This window comes from Orcinus orca, chromosome 16 (genome assembly GCF_937001465.1).
Source record: "Orcinus orca chromosome 16, mOrcOrc1.1, whole genome shotgun sequence".
Lineage (NCBI taxonomy): Eukaryota > Metazoa > Chordata > Mammalia > Artiodactyla > Delphinidae > Orcinus > Orcinus orca.
In genome coordinates, this window is record NC_064574.1 from 48,060,579 (window position 1) to 48,085,369 (window position 24,791).

At 45.8% G+C, this 24,791-nt stretch overlaps 1 protein-coding gene across 1 annotated transcript in view; it reads right to left on the reverse strand.

Moving 5' to 3' along the window:
• Positions 1-24,791, reverse strand: part of DTD1 (D-aminoacyl-tRNA deacylase 1) — a 103,784-nt gene extending 78,993 nt beyond the window's left edge. The window contains exons 1-3 of the mRNA XM_004270411.3: positions 24,637-24,791; positions 19,127-19,217; positions 17,191-17,426 (exon numbers count right to left, since the gene is read on the reverse strand). Coding sequence (XP_004270459.1) covers positions 17,191-17,426; positions 19,127-19,217; positions 24,637-24,679 — 370 coding nt within the window. The 5' untranslated portion in view covers positions 24,680-24,791. The remainder of the gene's footprint in view (positions 1-17,190; positions 17,427-19,126; positions 19,218-24,636) is intronic.

A 24,791-nucleotide genomic window follows, 5' to 3' on the forward strand; every position in this document is an offset into this window, starting at 1 on the left:
CACCTGCTCGAGTGACTGCACACCGCTCCTGATCAACCCAACAGGGAGAAGGTGCCGGGTCCACAGCATAAAGACAGTGTGAGCCCTTCTGCTACCTCCCACCATGAAGGAGTAGAGAGAGGGCGAGATCCATGCCCCGCTGACGATTAACTCACAGCAATGAAGCGCCAGGCTCACTGCTGGAGACCAGAAGACCCTGCTCAGCTCAGGGGCGCGGACAGCCCGGCACTCATGGCCCAGGGTCTCACAGGCGACAGGTGGGTGCAGGGTGGTGATGATGCGGCACCATTCAACCCTGAGGAATCCCAACCCCGGAGGTCAGAATCCCCCCCCCTTAGGGGATGAGGAGGGAATCAGAGGGGCTCCCTGGAGGAGGCTCCACCAGCTTCAGGATGTGAAGGGCAACAAGACTTGGACCCAGCCCCCAACCAGCTCCGAGGCCTCGGCATCCCACCTGCACCACAGGGAGACCAATGAGAAGCCCTGGGTCATGGTGAAAGTTCAAGGAGGCCGAGCACAGAAGCGCTCAGGGCCGCGGCCAGCACGTGCCTGTGCAGGATCAGGGTCTGCTCTCGGCATCACACTCGGGGACCACGCCTGCATGCCGGCCCTGGGGGTCACCATGCACCGCAGCAAGGATGGGCTCTCAGGACCTGGAGGAGGGAAACCTGTTTCATTCTGGTGCTCCCCACGCTCCCCTGGGCAGGGAGCCCTCGCTTCATGGGGTGGACGACTTCTGGGGGACAGGCTCACCTCCGGGGAGAGAGCCGACCTCTGGGGAGACAGGCCAACCCCTGGGGGACAGGCCGACCCCTGGGGAGAGAGGCCGACCCCTGGGTGACAGGCTGACCCCTGGGGAGACAGGCTGGCCTCTGGGGAGATGGCTGACCCCTGGGCAGACAGGCCGACCTCCAAGGAGACAGGCCGACCTCCGGAGGACAGGCCAATCTCTGGGGGACAGGCCGAGGAGAAGAGCAGCCCAGACGGGCCTGAACCAGGAGCCCCTCCAGCTCCCTCCTCAGAGCAGCTCGGCTCCGGGGCTCTGGATACCAGACCCGCTGCAGCAGCAAGGGACTCCCACCAGCTCGACTCCACCCCACCTGCTGGCACTTGCTCCGATGACCCTTGACCTCACAGAGGGTCTCAGCAGAACAGGCACAGACAGTAGCCCTGGAAACCGAGAGAAGACGAGCTGTGTGCCCTTTTTAGAGGCAAGATGAATCTAGTTCCCACTGGGCAGCCAGTCGTGCTCAGATAACGGTGACTTCCTGTGACCTCCCATCAGATTAAAGTGGCCGCTCAAATCTACAGGGCTTTCGTGTTATGCATGTCAGAAGAGCTAAAAAGACATCAGCTGGGATGAAATCATGTGTTTAATTGCAGGCTACAATTAGGAGCAAATTTCAGCTCCTGCACTCCTCAGGGAAGCTGAAGGCAGACTCAGGAGGAAAGGAATTATTTCCGACCTTGAATTTCTGTTGTCAGGATATACGGCATATGCTTCACCGTGTTTATCATTCCAAGTAGCAAGAAATTTATTTTCTTTTCCTGTTTTTCTTCAGTTAAGAACAGAACTATTATCTGAATTTCCATTTGTACGGACAACAAATCCAAAGACATGTTTTGAGAGATCTTAAAATGGTAACATTCTTTTCCAGTCCACATCAAAGAGGAAAGCCCCCAAGAAAAATTACATTGGCCAGGGAAAATAAAAACATTGTTTTAAATAATCTTAAAAGACAGAAACATATCTACAAAACTACATCTAGGCTCCAGTGATGACATAACCAAGTCACTCTTAAATATAAGTCCCACATGTTTCCAGCAGGAAGACTCCCCACTGGGGCCAACCCTGCAGGGTCCAAGGGCTCTACCAGCCCCAAACCAGAGCGCCCCATTTACCTGCAAAGGCTGACTGCCTGCCACCACCCAACGAGAAGCCCTGCCCTGCCTCTCTGTGCCCCAGTCTGTTGCAGGATGACAGCAGGCCGGTAACCACAAGGAGGGTGCACGTGAGTTAGTACAGGCAGGGCACCAGGCCCAGAGCCCAGCAGTCAGCATGCAGGAAACCTGGTCCCTATCACTGCTATCATTCCTACCACTGTCCATGTGGTATATGGGCCAAGGGGCGGGGGGGGGGGGGGGGGAGTATATGAACAAAAGGTGGGGGGCGGGGGGGGAATAGCAGAAAACGAAACTGAAGAAGATGCTTTTGAAGAAAACTGGGAAGAGCAGAAGACCCTGCACACAAGTGTCCTCTGTTCTCCAGGGCCGGCCCTGCGCAGCTGGGACCCAGCTGGGGCTCGGCCCACCTCCGCAGACGGTCCTGGACACCCGCACCAGACACTGAGCCTCAGGCCCGCCCATCTAAGCTCTCCACCAAAGGCGGCTCCCTCTGCCGTCAGGATGCATCCTCACCGCCCAGGCTTCCTCTCTGTTCTCCTTTCAACCTGTTCTGAGCCTGGGCACGCAGGGGAGAGGGGTTACTGATGGGGACCCCAACATCGAGTGACAGGCTGGGGACCAAGAAATCAAGCAAACGGGTGGAATCGGGGGCTCAAAATAAGCAGGTGGTGAGGCTAGGGCCATGGGGCTGGAGGAGTTTGGTCCCCGTGGGAGTGTGGCCCTGGGGGACGCATGGCGCTAGGGCAGCTCTGTCCGTTCTACAGAGTCCGATTGCTTCCTGGCCCCCGGCTCCCCAGAGAGCTCAGCCCAGCCCAGGGGGGAACCACCACTGGGGTAAGGATCTAGCTCGAGGGGGCCTGGAGAGCAGAGACCAGGGCTCAAGGAACGGCATCTCCTAAGTACCTTGGCTGGGGAAATACTCAGTTGTCAGAAACAAGGTGCATTCCAGGCCCTTTGGATTTCTCAGAGCATGAGGGCCAGGCCCAGGTGGGCACGTCAGAACCACCACCTGACTCCATGCCACATTCAGGGTCACAGAGGCCGCAGAACAGCAACCCTGACCGGAATCTTGAGGCTTCTCCCTGGGCCCAAGTCCCTCCCAACTGCCGGTCTCTGCTTGGCTCTACGGTGGTTCAGGACTTGGAGGGAGACACCCGCTCTAGGCAGCAGGCATCCGGGGACCAGGACTCCATAGTAAGAGACACTGGGCGACAGGCCCTGTGGCCCAGGATGGAAAGTGCCCCCTCACAGGAAAGTGAGGGCACCTGTCCCCAATGGGGCGTCCCCAATTCCAAACCGCAGACCTAAGAACAGGGGCAGCTTCTGTGCAAACGGACATTAAGATGGTAAATGCCTAGGACCAAAATTAACCCCTTGCTGGGAGGTTAAATTCTCGTCCTAGCTGAAGCTCTGAAGTCACCCAACCTGCACGACAGGGAGGCTCAAGGCAAGGTCATCCCTGACCACCAGCTTTGCTCAGACTTCCCCGGGCTCTGCCGGTGTCCTCGGCGTCCTGCTGCCTGGGATACCTGTGTCCAAGGCTGCCCGGTCTCCTCACTGAGGCGCGAGAGAACGATGCAGTGTCTGAGGCCCTGAAGGGCCCAAGTGGACCTGTGTGTGACAGAGCCAGGCCAGGGCTCTGAAAGAACCTATTCCACCAGGCAGACTCCCCTCCACCGAGAGCAGCTGAGTGAGAAACCAGGGAGGGCAGCTTCTGAGCTCATCCGGCCACGGGGTCTGATTTCAGACTTTAACTCCTTTAGACTTGAATATGACACAGAACTTAAACTTGATCTGTAACTTTTCCCTGGGACTGTGATAATGGGCGAGGGTTTATAGTTAAGCTCAGGTCCTCTCCATGTCGTTGGCTTTTTATTCTGAGTTTCTCATGTATTTATTATTGGAATATATTAATACCGTCACTTCACCTCACTGCAGAACCTCTCGTGTGCTGGGCCGGGCCAAGGCTGGACACGGTTTAGGACACAGACTAGGGAAGAAGTCTTTCACCTTGGGAGCAGAGTGGCCCTGGAGGGGCTTCACAGCAAGGTTCTGACCCAATTCAGGGGCTCTGGGGACAAAAGACACACAGCAGGAACAGCCTCAGTGTTTAAAGATGGATTCAAAGGACTGAGCCTGTAAACTCTGACCCTCGTCCAGAGGGAGCCTCTGCTCCGGACCACCTGCCATCAGCTCCCGCCACCTCCTGGGCTAGAGCCCCAGGGCTCAAGTGGCCAGCAAGCCCCCCACCCCCATGGACACCTATATATGTAATGGTTCTTGTATCTGTTGTTGAGAAGACAGAGGGAATCCCAAAACGTTTCCCAAGCCTGAAAGCTTGTTCTAACCTGAGGATCAGCATCCGTGGGGAAGTGACTCACTCGGGCGGCTGTGGAGGCGGAAGACCCACTAGGGAGCTGTCGCGACAATTTGGGTGGGAGGAGAGGCGGCGGCCGGGCCGGGGGCCGCAGACGCCGTGTGTAGCTGCTGGATTCTGTGTGCATGTCAAAGGTCAGGCCCGCGGGAGCTGCTGATGGGGGAAAGAGGAGCCAAGCAAAAGTGAAGTTTGGGGCCTTAAATGCGCCTGTTAGGAAAGAAGACTGAAAGTACGTGAAATACGGACCCAGGAAAAGAAGCCAAATAAACGACACACACAAAAGGTACGCAGAATTTCGAAAGTGAAGATTAAGGGAAAATAATAAAATATCAAACAAAAAAATATAACCAGACTTGATAAATTAAGAGCTAGTTTTCTGAAAAAATATTAAAAACTCTGATAAGAGAGCAAAGGGGGAAAATACATCTAACAAACCACAATGAGAAAAGGGTATGATTCTAGATGCAGAGATCATTCTAAATCACCCCGCAAAAAAATCTGTACGCTTCCTCCTGATGCATTTGAAACTCCAGACGGATAGGAGACACAGGCAAACTGCCTACAGGGGCTCAAGGGTCCTGGGAATCCTGACCAGGGCCGTGACCAAGGAAGGCCACCCAAAGGGCTGGTCCGACAAGATCTATTAAAACAGATACTTCCGGGGCTTCCCTGGTGGCGCAGTGGTTGAGAGTCCGCCTGCCGATGCGGGGGACACGGGTTCGTGCCCTGGTCCGGGAAGATCCCGCATGTCGCGGAGCGGCTGGGCCCATAAGCCATGGCCACTGAGCCTGCACGTCCGGAGCCTGTGCTCCGCAACGGGAGAGGCCACAACAGTGAGAGGCCCGCGTACCGGAAAAAAACAAACAAACAAAATAACAGATACTTCCTGTTGATTAAGTTGGTCCAGACCAACGGAAAACGATGAAAAGCCTTCCAATTTATCCTGCAAGGCTAGTATTACCCTAATATAAAAACTGGATATACAAAAAAAAAAAAAGCATAGCCCACTTTCGCCTTTGAATACAGAGGCAAAAAACTGTACAGGGACGTGTGGGCAGTTTCTCACAGGCACACACACCAGAGGAACACGGTGCAGTGACCAGTGAAGGGTGAGTCGGCACAGCTCCTGATTAGGAAGGGCATTCACCAGGTTAAAACTTAGAGAAAAAGACACTGGAAAAAAATCAACTCCCCTTCCTTTAAAACTGAAACACTTGGCTAGCAAGGGAAGCTCGCTCCTTTGAACTGGAGAAAGACTATGTGGTGACCTGCTTTTTTCAGTCGGGTAACGAAGGCACCCTGATGACCTTCCCCGCCTCCCAGGCAGCACAGCTGACACTTAAAAAGATGGACCGACTGGGCAAACACCTCAGTGATAACTGCTGCAGCAAAGACCAGGGATGAAGATAAAATCAGTGGGCGGGGTGTGTTGGATATCAGGATATTGGCACAGTCTCACAGTATCTCCACACAGGATATTTACACAAAGAGGAAAAGAATAACTTGACCAGAGAGAAATCTGCCAAATAAGCAGACTGATCGACAGCAGGTACCCAGGATCTAATGTACAAGACCACCTCCGTGGTGTTCCTGCCAAAACGTACAACCTGAACCTAACGTCGAGAAGACTTCAGGCAAACACATGCTGCGGGACACGGACAGACAAACCGACCAAACAAGCCACCCTTCAAAAGTGGCCACAAAGGACAAGGAAGGACCCAGGAACCGTCACCCCCTGGAAGAGACTAAGGAAGAGACGCAACAACCAAGTGCAACGTGGGTTCTGGACTGGATCCTGGGACCAGGAAAACAACGCCAGTGGGAACACTGGCAGAATTCAAACAAGGTCTGTAGTTCATTCAACAGCGCTTCAGCAAAGTTAATTTCCTGGTCTTATTAAGTGCACTGTGGCCGTGTCAAATATTATCAACAGAAGCTGGAGGAAATACACTATTGTTTTAAATTGGAGTATAATTGCTTTACAATGTTGCGTTAGTTTCTGCTGTACAATGAAGTGAATCAGCTATATGTATACATATATCCCCTCCCTCTTGGACCTCCCTCCCACCCCCCCCACCCCCAATCCCACCCATCTAGGTCATCACAGAGCACCGAGCTGAGTTCCCTGTGCTATGCAGCAGGCTCCCACTAGCTATTTTACACATGGTAGTGTGTTTACGTCAAACCTAATCTCCCAATTCGTCCCACCCTCCCCTTCCCCCTGTGTCCACATCTCTGTTCTCTATGTCTGCGTCTCTATTCCTGCCCTACAAATAGGTTCATCTGTACCATTTTTCTAGATTCCACATATATGTGTTAATATATTTGTTTTTCTCTTTCTGACTAACTTCACTCTGTATGAGTCTCTAGGTCTATCCACATCTCTACAAATGACCCAATTTCGTTCCTTTTTATGGCTAATACTCCATTGTACTGGGTTGGCCAAAAAGTTCGTTCAGGCTTGATAACATCTTACAGAAAAACCTGAATGAACTTTTTGGCCAACTCAATTACATGTACCACCACATCTTCTTTATCCATTCCTCTGTTGATGGACATTTAGGTTGCTTCCATGTCCTGGCTATTGTAAATAGTGCTGCAAAGAACACTGGGGTACATGTGTCTTTTTGAATTATGGTTTTCTCAGGGTATATGCCCAGTATTGGGACTGCTGGGTCATATGGTAGTTCTATTTTTAGTTTTGTAATGAACCTCCATACTGTTCTCCATAGCAGCTGTATCAATTTACATTCCCACCAAAAGTGTAGGAGGGTTCCCTTTTCTCCACACCCTCTCCAGAAATTATTGTTTGTAGATTTTCTGATGACACCCATTCTGACTGGTGTGAGGTGATACCTCATTACAGTTTTGATCTGCATTTCTCTAATAATTAGTGATGATGAGCATCTTTTCATGTGCCTCTTGGCCATTGGTATGTCTTCTTTGAAGAAATGTCTATTTAGGTCTTCCGCCCATTTTTCAATTTGGTTGTTTTTTTGATATTGAGCTGCCCAAGCTGTTTGTATATTTTGAAGATGAATCCTTTGTCAGTTGCTTCATTTGCAAATATTTTCTCCCATTCTGAGGGTTGTCTTTTCGTCGTTTATGGTTTCCTTTGCTGTGCAAAAGCTTTTAAGTTTCATTAGGTCCCACTTATTTATTTTTGTTTTTATTTCCATTACTCTAGGAGACGGATCAAAAAAGATCTTGCTGTGATTTATGTCAAAGAGTGTTCTTCCTATGTTTTCCTCTAAGAGTTTTATAGTGTCCGGTCTTAACATTTAGGTCTCGAATCCATTTTGAGTTTATTTTTGTGTATGGTGTTACAGAGTGTTCTAATTTCATTCTTTTACATGTAGCTGTCCAGTTTTCCCAGCACCACTTATTGAAGAGACTGTCTTTTCTCCATTCTATATCCTTGCCTCCTTTGTCATAGATTAGTTGACCATAGGTGCATGGGTTTATCTCTGGGATTTCTATCTTGTTCCATTGATCTATGTTTCTGTTTTTGTGCCAGTACCATTTTGTCTTGATTACTGTAGCTTTGTAGTATAATCTGAAGTCAGGGAGTCTGATTCCTCCAGCTCCGTTTTTTCCCCTCAAGACCGCTTTGGCTATTCAGGATCTTTTCTGTCTCCATACAAATTTTAAGATTTTTTGTTCTAGTTCCGTAAAAACTGCCACTGGTAATTTGATAGGGATTGCATTGAATTTGTTAGATTGCTTTGGGTAGTATAGTCATTTTCACAATATTGATTCTTCCAATCCAAGAACATGGTATATCTCTCCATCTGTTGGTATCATCTTTAATTTCTTTCATCAGTGTCTTATAGTTTTCTGCATACAGGTCTTTTGTCTCCCTAGGTAGGTTTATCCTAGGTATTTTATTCTTTTTGTTGCAATGGTAATTGGGAGTGTTTCCTTAATTTCTCTTTCAGATTTTTCATCATTAGTGTATAGGAATGCAAGAGATTTCTGTGCATTAATTTTGTACCCTGAAACTTTACCAAATTCACTGATTAGGTCTAGTAGTTTTCTGGTGGCATTTTTTCTCTATGTATACTATCGTGTCATCTGCAAACAGTGACGGTTTTATTTCTTCTTTTCCAATTTGTATTCCTTTTATTTCTTTTTCTTCTCTGATTGCCGTGGCTAGGACCTCCAAAACTATGTTGAATAACAGTGGTAGGAGTGGACAACCTTGTCCTGTTCCTGATCTTAGAGGAAATGCTTTCAGTTTTTCACCATTGAGAATGATGTCTGCTGTGGGTTTGTCATATACGGCCTTTATTATGTTGAGGTAGGTTCCCTCTATGCCCACTTTCTGGAGAGTTTTTATCATAAATGGGTGTTGAATTTTGTCAACAGCTTTTTCTGCATCTATTGAGATGATATTCTTCAGTTTGTTGGTATGGTGTATCACATTGATTGATTTGCGTATATTGAAGAATCCTTGCATCCCTGGGTTAAATCCCACTTCATCATGGTGTATGATCCTTTTAATGTGTTGTTGGATTCTGTTTGCTAGTATTTTGTTGTGGATTTTTGCGTCTATATTCATCAGTGATATTGGTCTGTAGCTTTCTTTTTTTGTAGTATCTTTGTCTGGTTTTGGTATCAGGGTGATGGTGGCCTCATAGAATGAGTTTGGGGGAGTTCCTTCCTCTGCAATTTCTTGGAAGAGTTTGAGAAGGATGGGTGTTAGCTCTTCTCTAAATGTTTGATAGAATTCATCTGTGAAGCCATCTGGTCCTGGACTTTTGTTTGTTGGAAGATTTTTAATCAGTTTCAATTTCATTACTTGTGGTCTGTTCATATTTTCTATTTATTCCTGGTTCAGTCTTGGAAGGTTATACCTTTCCAAGAATTTGTCCATTTCTTCCAGGTTGTCCATTTTAGTGGCATACAGTTGCTTGTAGTAGTCTCTTAGGATGCTTTGTATTTCTACGGTGTCTGTTTTAACTTCTCCTTTTTCATTTCTAATTTTATTGAGTCCTCTCTCTCTTTTTCTTGATGAGTCTGGCTAATGGTTTATCAATTTTGTTTATCTTCTCAAAGAACCAGCTTTTAGTTTTATTGATCTTTGCTATTGTTTTCTTTGTTTCTATTTCATTTATTTCTGCTCTGATCTTTATGATTTTTCCTTCTGCTAACCTTGGGTTTTGTTTGTTCTTCTTTGTCTAGTTCCTTTAGGAGTAAGGTTAGATTGTTTGAGATTTTTCTTGTTTCTTGAGGTAGGCTTGTATATCTATAAACTTCCCTCTTAGAACTGCTTTTGTTACATCCCATAGGTTTTGGATCATTGTGTTTTCATTGTCATTTGTCTCTAGGTATTTTTTGATTTCCTCTTTGATTCCTTCAGTGATCTCTTGGTTATTCAGTAACGTATTGTTTAGCCTCCATGTGTTTGTGTTTTTTACGGTTTTTTCCCTGTAATTCATTTCTAATCTCATAGCGTTGTGGTCAGAAAAGATGCTTGATATGATTTCAGTTTTCTTAAATTTACTGAGGCTTGATTTGTGACCCAGGATGTGACCTATGCTGGAGAATGTTCCGTGAGCACTTGACAAGAAAGTGTAATCTGCTGTTTTTGGATGGAATGTCCTATAAATATCAATTAAATCCACCTGGTCTATTGTGTCATTTAAAGCTTCTGTTTCCTTATTTATTTTCATTTTGGATGATCTGTCCATTGGTGTAAGTGAGGTGTTAAAGTCCCCCACTATTATTGTGTTACTGTCGATTTCCTCTTTTATAGCTGTTAGCACTTGCCTTATGTATTGAGGTGCTCCTGTGTTGGGTGCATATATATTTATAATTGTTATATCTTCCTCTTGGATTGATCCCTTGATCATTATGTAGTGTCCCTCCTTGTCTCTTGTAACATTCTTTATTTTAAAGTCTATTTTGTCTGATATGAGTATGCTACTCCAGCTTTCTTTTGATTTCCATTTGCATGGAATATCTTTTTCCATCCCCTCACTTTCAGTCTGTATGTGTCCCTAGGTCTGAAGTGGGTCTCTTGTAGACAGCATATATATGGGTCTTGTTTTTGTATCCACTCAGCAAGCCTGTGTCTTTTGGTTGGAGCATTTAATCTATTCATGTTTAAGTTAATTATCGATATGTATGTTCCTATGAGCATTTTCTTAATTGTTTTGGGTTTGTTTTTGTAGGTCCTTTTCTTCTCTTGTGTTTCCCACTTAGAGAAGTTCCTTTAGCATTTGTTGTAGAGCTGGTTTGGTGGTGCTGAATTCTCTTAGCTTTTGCTTGTCTGTAAAGCTTTTGATTTCTCCATAGAATCTGAATGAGATCCTTGCCAGGTAGAGTAATCTTGGTTGTAGGTTCTTCCCTTTCATCACTTTCAGTGTATCATGCCACTCCCTTCGGGCTTGTAGAGTTTGTGCTGAGAAATCAGCTGTTAACCTTATGGAAGTTCCCTTGTATGTTATTTGTCGTTTTTCCCTTGCTGCTTTCAATAAGTTTTCTTTGTCTTTAATTTTTGCCAATTTGATTACTATGTGTCTCGGCATGTTTCTCCTTGGCTTTATCCTGTATGGGACTCGCTGCGCTTCCTGGACTTGGGTGGCTATTTCCTTTCCCGTGTTAGGGAAGTTTTCGACTATAATCTCTTCAAATATTTTCTTGCATCCTTTCTCTCTCTCTTCTCCTTCTGGGACCCCTATAATGCGAATGTTGTTGCATTTAATGTTGTCCTGGAGGTCTCTTAGGCTGTCTTCATTCCTTTTCATTCTTTTTTCTTTATTCTGTTCCCCAGCAGTGAGTTCCATCATTCTGTCTTCCAGGTCACTTATCCGTTCTTCTGCCTCAGTTATTCTGCTATGGATTCCTTCTAGTGTAGTTTTCATTTCAGTTATTGCATTGTTCATCTCTGTTTGTTTTTAATTCTTCTAGGTCTTTGTTAAACATTTCTTGCATCTTCTCGATCTTTGCCTCCATTCTTTTCCCAAGGTCCTGGATCATCTTCACTCTCATTATTCTGAATTCTTTTTCTGGAAGGTTGCCTATCTCCACTTCATTTAGTTGTTTTTCTGGGGTTTTATCTTGTTCCTTCATCTGCTACATAGTCCTCTGCCTTTTCGTTTTGTCTATCTTTCTGTGAATGTGGTTTTTTCTCCACAGGCTGCAGGATTGTAGTTCTTCTTGCTTCTGCTGTCTGCCCTCTGGTGGATGAGGCTATCTAAGAGGCTTGTCTCCTTTGTTGCTTTTAATATTTTTTCTTGGAATTTAATTTTTGTTAGTTTGATTAATATGTGTCTCGGCATGTTTCTCCTTGGGGTTATCCATATGGGCCTCTCTGAGCTTCCTGGACTTGTGGGTGACTATTTCCTGTCCCATGTTAGGTTTCTGAATGTAATCTCTTCAAATATTTTCTCAGATCCTTTCTCTTTCTCTTTTCCTTCTGGGACCCCTATAATCTGAATGTTGGTGCGTTTAATGTTGTCCCAGAGGTCTCTGAGACTGTCCTCATTTCTTTTCATTCTTCTTCTTTATTCTGCTCCTCAGTAGTTATTTCCACCATTCTATCTTCCAGCTTACTTATTCGTCCTTCTGCCTCAGTTATTCTGCTATTGATTCCTTCTAGTGTATTTTTCATTTCAGTTATTGTGTTGTTCATCACTATTTGTTTGTTCTTTAGTTCTTCTAGGTCCCTGTTAAACATTTCTTGTATTTTCTCGATCCATGCCCCCATTCTATTTCCGAGATTTTGGATCTTGTTTACTATCCTTACTCTGATTTTTCAGGTAGATTGCCTATTTCCTCTTCATTTATTTGATCTTGTAGGTTTTTACCTTGCTCCTTCATCTGTAACATATTTTTTGTCATCTCATTTTTTTTGATGGGTGGGGCTGTGTTCCTGTGTTGTTGGTTGTTTGGCCTGAGGCACCCAGCAGTGGTGTTTGCAGTCAGTTGGGCAGAGCCAGGTCTTGGTGCCGAGATGAGGACCTCTGAGAGAGCTCACACCGATTAAGATTCTCTGGGGTCTGAGGTTCTCTGTTAGTCCAGAGGTTTGGACTCAGTGCTCCCAGTATAGGAGCTCAGGCCCAATCCCCAGCCTAGGAACCAAGACCCCCTCAAGCCGTGCAGCGTGGCAAAACGAAAAGCAACAAAAAGGCTGGGGAGGTCCAGGCTGGAAGAGAAATTCAGGAGTCACCAGCACATGGATGGCTTTTAAGAATTTAATTTTTTTATTTTATTTTATTTTATTTTATTTTTTTTTTTTATTTTATTTTATTTTTTATGCGGCTTGAAGGATCCTAGTTCCCTGACCAGAGATCGAACCTGTGCCCCCTGCAATGGAAGTGTGGAGTCCTGGAACACCAGAGAATTCCCTAGATGGCTTTTAAAAGCCATTGGACAAGATGCCCAAGGGCCCAGTGTAAATGAGAAAAGTTCAAAGGCCAGAGCCCTCTAATGTTACAAAGCCGAGGAAGTAGGAAGAAGTAACCAAGAACTGAGAAGGGGCAATCGGTGAAGCAGGAGGAAAAGCAGGAGAGTGCGGAGTCCTAAACGCCCAGTGAAGGACTACTGTCCCACAGAGGAGGGAGGAAGCAACAGGACTAAACCTGCTGATGGGCCGCTGAGCTGAGGATGAGAACTAACCTGGCCAAGTGGAGGGCATGGTGCCTTGCCAAGAGCAGCTACAGCAGTGAGAGGGGCAAAGGCGGACTGGAGTGGGATGGGGGCAGACAGCCCTCCACAGACCACGCAGTCAAGTGAAGCAGAGAACTGGGGCAGGAGCTGGAGGTGGGGCTGACAGGCTGTCTCCATGATGGGAGGACCAACAGCAGATCTGCAAGCTGGTGGGGATGGTCTGGGCATGGGGGAGCAAAACTGACTCAGAGACAGAAGAGGGGGCAGAAGAACGTCCCTGCTCAGTCCCTGCACAGGTGAGAGCATGGGGTCAGCTACCTCGAAGGAAGGCAGGCTGTTTCCTGGTGCAGATGCCAGCAGGTGGAGCAGACGGAATTCTGGAAATTCTCTTCTGAGTGCTTCCGTTTTCTCAGGAAAATGGGAAGTAAGGTCAATAGCTAAGGTGAGGATGGAGCTTTCAGGAGAGAGAACAGTCGAGTGAATGAACAGGCCGATGTATCACAATTGCTGAGCCACCTTGCAGGTCAAGGTCATGACCGTGAGGCCAGGTGATGTGGACGTTGTCTCCAGCCACATTCAGCTGCACGGGCCCAGGGTAGGCTGAGGGCTGGCGTCCTGCCAGGGCTGCAGTTTGTCCCAAAAAACAGTTAAGGGAGGTAAGGAAATATGCTAAGAGTAATTATTATCATGAAACAAAGGAATTATGAATTTATAAATTTAATGCAAATCAAATAAAAATAACAGATTATTTTCTGGAACTAGACAAGCTGATTTTAAAATGCATATAGAAAAATAACAATTAAGAATAGCTAGGGGTGGGCTTCCCTGGTGGCACAGTGGTTGAGAGTCCGCCTGCCGATGCAGGGGACACAGGTTCGTGCCCTGGTCCGGGAAGATCCCACATGCCGTGGAGCGGCTAGGCCCGTGAGCCGTGCCGCTAAGCCTGCGCGTCCGGAGCCTGTGCTCTGCAACGGGCAAGGCCACAACAGTGAGAGGCCCGTGTACCACAAAAATAATAATAATAATAAAGAAGATACAGGTATAAGGGGAAAGAAAATCCTTTCACTGTTGTCACTGTCCAAAGACTTGAAATAACTCAGGATAAAAAGAAAAGTCTGAATCTTTCAGCAGGGGAAATAGGAAGAGTTTACACCCTCCATCCAGCCCTTAACAACAAGTAAGAGAAGCAAATTAAATACACATTTGAAATAAAGTTTCAGTCATTAAAGAGGAAGGGAGTGAAAATTAATGTCTAATTAAACTAACAGCCAAGACATGGAAGCAACCTAAATGTCCACTGGTGATGAAAGGATAAAGAAGATGTGGTCTAGCCACACAGTGGGATACCAGTCAGCCACAAAAGGAGGAGATCCTGCCATTCGTGACGACACGGATGGACCGTGAGGGCTTTACACTGAGTGAAAAAAGTTAGACAAAGAAAGACACCGTCTGATCTTACTTATATTACAAAACCTAAAAAAACAAACCCATAAATACAGAGAAGAGGCTCGTTGCCGAAGTTGGAGGGCGCAGGTACGAAAGGTACAAACTTCCAGTTAGAAGATGACTAAGTTCTGGGGATGTGAGGTACAGCATCCTTACCTTAACTGTCAACCCATGTGAGGTGATGGCTGTTAACTTATCGTGGTGATCATTTCACAATATATGTGTATATCAAATCACCATGTTGTACAACTAAAACTAATGGAGTGTTAGAGGTCAATTATACCTCAATAAAACTGGAAAGTTTTTTAAATTTTTTAGGGTTAGGGTTAAATGTTTTAATTTTCGAATTAAACTCCTTTAAGTCTTAAAGTCACTAAAGAGGTCCTGAAAATCCTAAAAGAAAGAAAACGTATTTAGCAGTTTGTGTTCCATCTTCCCTCCAGGTCACAGAGGCCTTTCCGTACCGGAGCTGGAAGCCAGAATCTCAAAATTTACCAAAAGACTGCAAGCACGTAAAACACGCTCCCTGCACTTGGTTCCACTGGAGACCATAAAGGAGATAAAAGGTGAAGAGTGCGTGAGGCCCTGGGAAATCACTGCAGTGCCTCTGAAAGCCCAAAGGAGCAGAAAATAAATTCTGATGAAAACCCGTGGCATAATTCATGTTGATTTTTCATCAAAATGACCAGAGGTATCATATCCCATGAGCTTAAATTCTGATCCATTATAAAATTGTACTGTTTGCAGTACATTGCTTCAGGTACTTCATATAATTACCTGGATGGAATACAGATTTTTTTCAAAACGTAAAAGGTGTTTTTAGGAACACAAAGCACTGAATAATAAAACGCTCCTCTTTAAGGCTTTAGACGAAAGTGGTTTTGTTTTCACTCAAGCATTCCTTCATGACCATCACTGTTCTCCCATGGAAAGGGCCCTCACCTGTGCTTTCATGATATTCCTTTTTTTATACATAAATTGATTTATTTTTGGCTGTGTTGGGTCTTCGTTGCTGCGCGCAGGCTTTCTCTAGTTGCGGCGAGCGGGGGCTACTCTCCATTGCGGTGTGCGGGCTTCTCGTTGCGGTGGCTTCTCTTGTTGCAGAGCACGGGCTCTAGGCATGCAGGCTTCAGTAGTTGCGGCACGTGGGCTCTAGAGCACAGGCTCAGCAGTTGTGGCACATGGGCTTAGTTGCTCTGCGGCATGTGGGATCTTCCCGGACCTGGGCTCGAATCCGTGTCCCCTGCACTGGCAGGTGGATTCTTAACCACTGCACCACCAGGGAAGCCTTTCATGATATTCCTTCTGCTCATCCTTCAAAGGACTTCAGTGCATCCCCAAATATGTCTGAGATTACTCAGAAATGGGATGATTCTATAAACATCAAGCAGAGAAGGCAATGCTGGCAGCATTAATCCTTGTCTCAACCAAGAAAAATTATTATTCAAAGCACTTAACTTAATGGCTAATTCTGGGAAGAACCTTGTTTGCAGCGAAGCCACGACGGACAGAGGACCCCAGTGGACATCCACGATCGGACGTGTCAATGGAGTTCTAAACTTCGATGCTCCCAGAAGAAGCGAATATATTCTGCTCTACCAGGACCCAAGTAAAGAGCAGGATTTGATTTAAGGCGGGAGGGTCCTGATCACATAGAATCCATTTGTCCTGCTGGCAAATGGACACCTGACACAAGTAAGAGGAGAATAAAAACGAAAGGAAATACCATTGGGGGCTGGAACATCACTCCTCAGAACACAGAGCCACCTGAGGAGCTGACGACCCTCAGAGATGTGGGGCTCTGCTACAGAGCTCCAAAGTCATGTCGTGACTTTTATTACTTACGGTTGAAAACAGGCCCGATAACAAAGGGACCTGGGTTTGTCAAACCCACTGAGAGAAAGTTAAAGTGTAGGAAACACTACAGAGTCAACTATTAACAACTACTAAACAGCTACGAGAGTCCGACAGCAGCAGGAGCAGCTGCAGTCAGACTCGGAAGCAGACATCCTGCTGAGCAAGTTCACACCCTGAGGTGCGTCACCAAAGGAGGCTCAATACGCTTCCCAGTAACTCTGAAGGAAAAGCACACTAGGAACATGAAAACAGACTAGAAACACCCCCTCTTGAGAAGATTCATAAGTTCCGATCCATAATCCTCCCACAAACCAGGCCCACGCTTCTCAGGCGTTTTCTAGGCTTAATCTTGATAAGTCAGGCTAGGCTGGCAGTCCCCACGACAAGCCGTTAAGCCTACACTGTCCAAATGACAGCCGAGGGCCACACACGGCCACCAGGCGCTGGACATGTGGCTGGTCTGAATCGAGATGCACTGTGAGAATGAAAGGCCTCAGTAAGAAGAAGGAACGTGAGTTACCTCATTAATAACTCTTTACATTGACGACAGGGTGAAATCAGAATATTGTGGATATCCTGGGCTAAATGAATTACAGTTTTAAAATTAATTTCACTTGTTTCTTTTTCTTTTTTTTTAATATGGCTCCTAGAAATTTAAAATGACACATGGCTCCCACTGGCGTCTGGAAGGTGTATTTCTCTGTTGGGCAGGATAAGCAACCGAAATGAACCACCACTATATCAAGCGCACTGCTGGGTTGCTAAACATTCCAAATGTGGACAGAAGAATAAAGAAGGGTAAACAGTACTGGGGCATTCAGAGGACACGCACAAGAGCGGCGGCGGCAGCGGCCCTTATGCTGTTTTAAGAAAGTAATAAGCGTAAACAGTGAACTTTCTGGAAAAGGAAATGTTGCATCTGCAGATTGCCTTTCCCCTGCCAGGAAGTGTCCAGGGGACGCCCTCCTGGGCGCTGGGCTCCCGCCTACCTTTGACAAGCTCCGGCCGGTATGCCTTGCGTAGCTGCTCCAGGAAGCCGTTGTAGAAGCCCTCCGCCTGCTCTGAGGGCATCGCCAGGTGGAAATCGGGCTTGTTCCCCTTGAGGACGCACTGCAGGGTGAACTGGCTGATGCACAGCACCTCGTACTGTTTGTCCATCACGCTCTTCGACCAGTGTTTCCCACCTTCATCCTCAAACACACGCAGGTTTAAGATCTTCCGGACCCTGGGGGAAAACAGGGGTGAGCGCTACCTGAAGAATCATAAGCCCCCCAGACACACCCACACCCCCAAATGTCACAAGCACTCTGCTGACTAGGGACACTGTGCTGGCTCCATCACTTACAGCAGGGGTGACCACAGGCAAGTTACTTTCTACTCTGTGCCTCAGTTTCTGCATCTGTAATGGGGTAATAATAGTCCTACCTCTTAGCGTTGATTGGCGATTTGCTTTTTTTTTTTTGTCAGCCCCTCCAAGTCACAGCAGCTTCCGGTGGGAACCGGATGTGTCAAAACATGGGCTCAATTCTGATTTTTTACAGAATTCCATCTTTACACTGGAATAAATGATGCCCCGCTTTTATACCTTTTCTCGGAACTTCTCAAAATGAACAATTCAGCAAATACCCTGGAGAAAACTCATGGTCATTGCAGATATGCAAAACGATCTGGGGAAAGACACCTTGACAACTATGCCACATGCTCCTTATGCCCCAGCGGGGCTTTCCCTATACACATGGATGACAAAGGACGGCCACCCTGGCAAGGAGGAGGACCAGGTAACATTTATAAGGTCAAACTTGAGACAAATGACAAAGAACTACCTCCGTGAAAGGTGCAATTCCACCATTTGAAGCCACCTTTCTGGATGATGTTGAAGACATGTTCAAAGCCTGAACAAATACTCATTCGCCGACACCTTACATGGGAACCCCGTGCGGTGGGCGCTATTCATCACCCCTTCTCCACAGCGGGTCTGCCTTATGCGGAGTCATTGCTCTTAACCGAGTTAGGCACTAGCTCTCCATTTTGTCAGCGCCACGGAGAGATTCAGACCAGCCCCCCGGCTTTTAACCACTACACCACTTCGCTCCCTCTTTGCGAATCCAGGGGACAGCTTTTAAAATACCAACATCCGTGAGTGTTATTGAACTAGTCATCAACACCTCAGCAGGAGCTTGGTTCCAAGTCTGGTTTTCAACCTAATACAAAAGGGACAACTGGGCAACCGTCACATGTAGGCTCTGGGCACCAGGGGCAGAGAAAATGGATCCAAGCATCTGAAGTACATGTGCGAAGTGGTGCGGGGGAGAGTGAACATGAGGAGGGGAGGCTGCCTGTACTAAGGGTCAAGAGCAATGACAAACCTCCCACCTTAGTAAAAAGAGCACTGGCTTCCAGGCCAGGCGGCCTAGGTTCTAACCTGGAGTCAGGGTTTTTGCTAAGGACGTGTGCCTGACCTTCGGCAGGTAATGTAACCCCTCTGAGCTCCAGATCCTATTGTGAACGGTGAACAACTGGGCATTCTTAACATGTGTAAACAGTGCCCAGATCATACTGCTCAAACTGAAAACATAAAACATTCCTATGAAAAGAGGCTTGGTTTTCACACCAAGGGAATGGTTCAAGGCTGCAGCAGCAAATAGGGACAGAGGCTAAGTTGTGGTCCTGCCCTGTCGCTGACTTACTGGGTGACAGCTCTTCCTCGCTCTCCCCATCTGTGACACAGAAATAACCACACTGCATCAAAAGGGACATGGGTAAAACTGACAGAGGCTCACTTTATAGGAGCAAAATACTATGGAAGTTCCATATATATATATATATATATATATATGTATAATTTATTTAAATAGCTAGCCAGCCAGCCAGATGACCAGCACATGTCCCACTAGAAAGGCAGTGACGTGGAAACCCGCCTCTTACATGTGCTCCAATTCCTTCTGCGTATCTTCCAGGGAAATACCCAGCAACACACAGATGCCCCGTCCAATGGCACTTATCTGTTCTCCACCAACTGGAAAGGAAACAAAAGGGAAAAGAGACAAAAGAGAAATGAAACAAAAGGGAAAACCAAACCGGTGCCGTGAAGCACATCTGAGCATCCACAGGAAAGTTTGAACATCACACATACTTCTCGTAACTTCTTTGCCAAAGTCAGTAGGTACTGAAACGTGAAAGGGGTTACGTCGATGCAGTATGATAATCATACTTTGTCCACTCTGACTTTACATTTGGAATGAATGAGTTGTGAAGTGAACAACCATTATGCGGGATTTTCAGGCCACGTTTTCATCTGTGCTACCTTGGTTGAGACCCCTGAAACTTTCTATGAGTTTGCCCGTCTGTAACAAAAGTTTTTCTCCCCAGAGAATCCAGTTCAGCTATGGTAATTCTCAAAAAGGAGATGCCTGCTCTTCTTGGAAATCAGCAAACCTGAAAACATAATACACAATGCACAATGGAAAACATTTATGTCATAAAAATAAAGAAATGATTTCTCTACTCACTGCAGAAAAGATAAATATATCATACATAAAAAACACAGTTTAAAAGTTAAGCTTCCAGGGGCTTCCCTGGTGGCACAGTGGTTAAGAATCCGCCTGCCAACGCAGGGTACACGGGTTTGAGCCCTAGTCCGGGAAGATCCTACGTGCCACGGAGCAACTAAGCCTGTGCGCCACGACTACTGAACCTGTGCTCTAGAGCCCGTGAGCCACAGCTACTGAGCCTGCACGCCTAGAGCCCATGCTCGGCAACAAGAGAAGCCACCGCAATGAGAAGCCTGTGCACCACAACGAAGAGTAGCTCCCGCTTGCTGCAACTAGAGAAAGCCCGCACACAGCAACGAAGACCCAGCACAGCCAAAAATAAAATATTAATTAATTAATTAATTAAAAATAAATGAATAAACTTTTAAAGAAATAAAAGTTAAACTTCAAGTCAGCAAACTTCTATTATTTCCCAGTTTATTACTAAGGTTGTATTCTAAGCCAATGACCTCCAAATCTTTTGTTTGTTTGTTTTTGTTTTTGTTTTTTTGCGGTACGCGGGCCTCTCAGTGTTGTGGCCTCTCCTGTTGTGGAGCACAGGCTCCGGACGCGCAGGCTCAGCGGCCATGGCTCACGGGCCCAGCCGCTCCGTGGCATGTGGGATCTTCCCGGACCGGGGCACGAACCCGTGTCCCCTGCATCGGCAGGCAGACTCTCAACCACTGCGCCACCAGGGAAGCCCTCCAAATCATTTTGAGTGATGCACCCCAGGCATAAAAAAAATTCTTTGAACACAGATTCCTATTCCAAACATTTGCATAGATATTTAGCGTCAAATGTACACTCTACTACCACTAGACAGTATCTCAGTGCTGGCACAGTACTTAGGTCAAGACACATCATTATGGTGGTGAAACTAAATCCATATTTCAAATGTTGATCTTCATAATTTTCAATTTTTTTGGCCAACTTTTTGCCAAAGCTCATTGATTATTGATGTTTGGTTATTTTATCGTATACTGACCTAATGTTCCAATCAGGAGAAAGGTCAACTCTGCCACTTTCTTGTTATTTGCTTCTGCTACATAATAATATTTACAAATACACCCAACAAGGCATCACAGACTGTTCCATGTTGCCACATCCTGCAAGCTAAGGGAAGAGTGAGAAACCCTCTCCCTGCAGGTGTCTGACAAGGGACCATCTGACAGACACTAGGCGAGCACGAGCATCAGTTTGTTCCTGAAATAACTCTTTTTTAAAGAACATTTACTGATTTATTTATTTTGGCTGAGCCGGTCTTAGCTGCGGCACGCAGGATCTTAGTTGTGCCATGCGGGATCTAGTTCCCTGACCATGGATCGAACCCAAGCCCCCTGCATTGGGACCACGGAGTCTTATCCCTAGACCACCAGGGAAGTCCCTGAAATAATTCTTATTAAAGCTTAACTTCTCTTAGTTTTATGATTAAGAAAACACAAATATTTTAGTATTTTCTTCTGTGCTGCTTTTTTTATAATGGACTATGGGTGATTTACTATCCTTTGAGCCACTGACTCAAAATCTGAAACAGAAATCAGCTATCCTGACATAAGCAGTAAACAACTGGGGTTGCTTGCCTGTTTGCAGTGCTTTAGAAAACTGTGGCTTTATTTGTTCTTTAAGTAAGTCAATATTATTTTCTTACAATATCAAGATATTTTAAAAATTTTCCCCAGGGTATATTTTAAAAACTTAAAAAAGAATGATGGTTGAACTATGTCCACCATTAAAAGTAATGCACATGCAGTATAGAAAAACTTCAAAAAATAAAAGAAACAGGAAAGCAAAAAGAACAACCGAAGACAAGCACTTCAGTATGTTACTGATTCCCTTCTGATATTTCCTCTATTCACAGATTTTACTTCATATTTGTTCTCAACTACCATAGTAATATTGTGTATAAATTTTTGTGTCTCATCTTTTTTAACATCTCACAATGATTTTTCCACATTATGAGCTTTTCCTAAGCATCTTTTAATAGTTGCAGCCCATCCAGTGGAACATTTGCATTCCATCCATGGATGGACTAACCATCCTGTTTGGCTGGATAAATGGCTTGTTTTAAAATTTTTCACTTCAATAAGTAACACTGTGGTGAAAATCTTTATACACTAAAGTTTTGGGGTTTTTTAAATATACTTTCATGTATAGAGTAGTTTTAGGTTCACAGCAAAACTGAACAGAGGGCACAGAGATTTCCCATATACCCTCAGCCCCACATGCAGTCTCCCCACTATCAACGTCCCCCTCCAGATGGTACATTTGTTCCAAATGATGAACTTACACTGACACCTCATTATCACTCCAAGTCCACAGTTTACATGAGGGCTCACTCTTGGTGTTGGACATTCTATCGGTTTGGACAAATGTAATGACACGTATCCACCATGACAGTATCGTACAGAGTAGTTTCACTGCCCTAAGGATCCTCTGTGCTCCACCTGTTCACCCCTCTAAAGCTTCTTCTATAATTAGGATTATCTTCTTAGAATAGATTCTCAAAAATAGAATCACTATTTGAAGTGATTCAAATCACTATCTGAACAGTTTCAATATTTTTATAATGTGGTATTATCCTAATAAGAAATGAATTATGCACCAAAGCCTTGAGATGACACAATTCGCTCTCTTATTTTGGAGAAGTTTTGTCCCTCCTTCAGGCAGAAGAATTAGGAGGTTAAAGGGATGTTTTATTATAGACAAATGGATTTCCAAGGGGAAAAACTTGAGAATCACCATTTTAGACAAAAGGTCACAGGGCTAGAAGAGACCTGAGCTGTTTGGTCAATGTTTATTTGACGCCACGTATAGTGGCATCACCCAAGACTTCCTCTTTGAGAAGAATTCACCAGCTCACAAATCAACGCATTCAAACCCAACCAATCTCTTCCCAACATTCTATGATTCTATTCAGATTTCGGCTTATAAAGCTGAGTGATGGACATGGGGGTTATTGTACTATTCCATGTGTGTAACCACATGAATATGTTTGAAGTGTTCTGTCATAAAGCTTTTAAAATTAGATTATCACAATAACCATGCTAAGGCATCAAATGTGCCTGACCGAGCTCATCAAGTGAGCCTGCCACGTAATACGTGACTCTTAATACTGTCCCACCTATAAAACTGGAAGTGACATTTTAGAACCTTTGAAATAAAATGCCATTCGAGAAAGGCCACATGGAAGTGAAGCCTGTCAGTCACATTCTAAAGGAATCAGAAAACCTCTCCCCATTACAATGCAAGTAGAAGGCAAGGCTAACTCAAAGTTTCCTCCAGCACCGTGGGAGAATTCCATCTTATTAACACCTTCAGACAGTTAATTTGTTGTTTTTAACTAAAAGCATACAACTTAAATAGTAAAGTAAGATCATTCAAACTATTCAGCTAATCTCACAGAAATGTGTTTTTGATATTCCAGATCAGCACAATGGAGAGTTCTCCATTCTGATCAAAACTTACATTCTCCAAAGTCTGTTCACTGGCCATCATGACCACATAGGGCAGGCTGCAAGATTCTTCTCAAAAAAAGCAAGAAAATCTTTTCATCTATGAATTTTCCCAGTTTTAGTGAAGTTACATATTAACTAAAATACTAAAAAAAAAAAAAGCCCACTTTGTTTTAAAATTTCATAAATCCCAGAGCTATACTATTCCCTATTACTCCAGGACGATATCCAAAATCACTTATCAGAACAGCTTAGAAATCATTAGCCAGGACTGAAAAGTAGAATCTCGGATCTAAATATATGGTTTTACTGAGTTTGATTGTTTCTTTAGGGGATTTTGTTGTTTCGTTCTTAGATTTATACTCTCCTGGACATAGAAACACACATTTGGTATAGGCTTGAAGGAAAGGATATCTAGAACTACTTGAACTGAAACAATATTAGAATTCTGCCAATAAAAATAGGAAAGACTAGAAGACAATGTAAAGTTAATCATTCAAAAAAATTTTAACATCTATACTATCTTCACTCGAGGTTTTTTTTAAATTGGAGTATAGTTGCTTTACAATGTTGTGTTAGTTTCTGCTGTACAGCAAAGTGAATCAGCTATATGTGTATATATATCCCCTCTTTTTTAGATTTCCTTCCCATTTAGGTCACCACAGAGCACTGAGTAGAGTTCCCTGTGCTGTACAGTAGGCTCTCATTAGTTATCTATTTTATACATAGTATCAATAGTGTAGGTGTATATATGTCAATCCCCATCTCCCAATCCATCCCACCCACCCCTTCCCCCTTGGTGTCCATTCGTTTGTTCTCTACCTCTGTGTCTCTATTTCTGCTTATCTTGGCTTGAGCTTTTAAAAGGACTTCCTTCTACCTATTAATCATCTGGACCCCTGATGTTCAAACTAGACCGCAGTGTTCAAGCCATGACTGATGGTTGCGTGGCTCGGTTCACATGAAACTGGTGGAAAAGAGAAACATCTCATCCTGGATCTCCTGGGTTCCCACCCGGGTCACGTGGGCAGACACGGTCAGAACCCACCCCTACGAGCACCTGTCACGAGCGGGCACCTTAGGGGAGTCAAGCTCCAGGTGAACCGGGACACGGAGAAAACCGGCAAGAAAGGGAGACGCGGGGCAGAAGGCTGGGGAAGGGGTGTGTGCCCCGGAAACGCTCCCACGCGTCGTCTGTTTAACACCGCGTGGAAGGGCGGGCCGGGGGATGCTCGGGGGACGCTCGGGGGATGCGGGAGGCCACCTGCGCTCCGGACTAAAGGAAACGCTGCAGAAGACGACGAGGCGCGGTCACCGCGACACTAAGCGTAGACCCTGCAGCCCGTGGACGGCGCCCCGGGACGGCGGGGACTCGGGGCGGCGGGGGCCGGGCTCGCGCGTGGCCGGCGGCGGCCCGGGGGCGACCAGCCCGGCCCAGCCCCGCCCGACTGACCTGTGACGCTTGCCCGGGTGACGCGCTGCACCACGGCCTTCATGGCGACGGCTGGGGCGAGCGGGGCGGCGCCGCGCGGCTTCCGGCCTCGGGACTCCGCGGGCTGCGCAGCTGCCCGCGCCCTCTGCCGGGGACACCTGGAAGCGCGCTCCGAC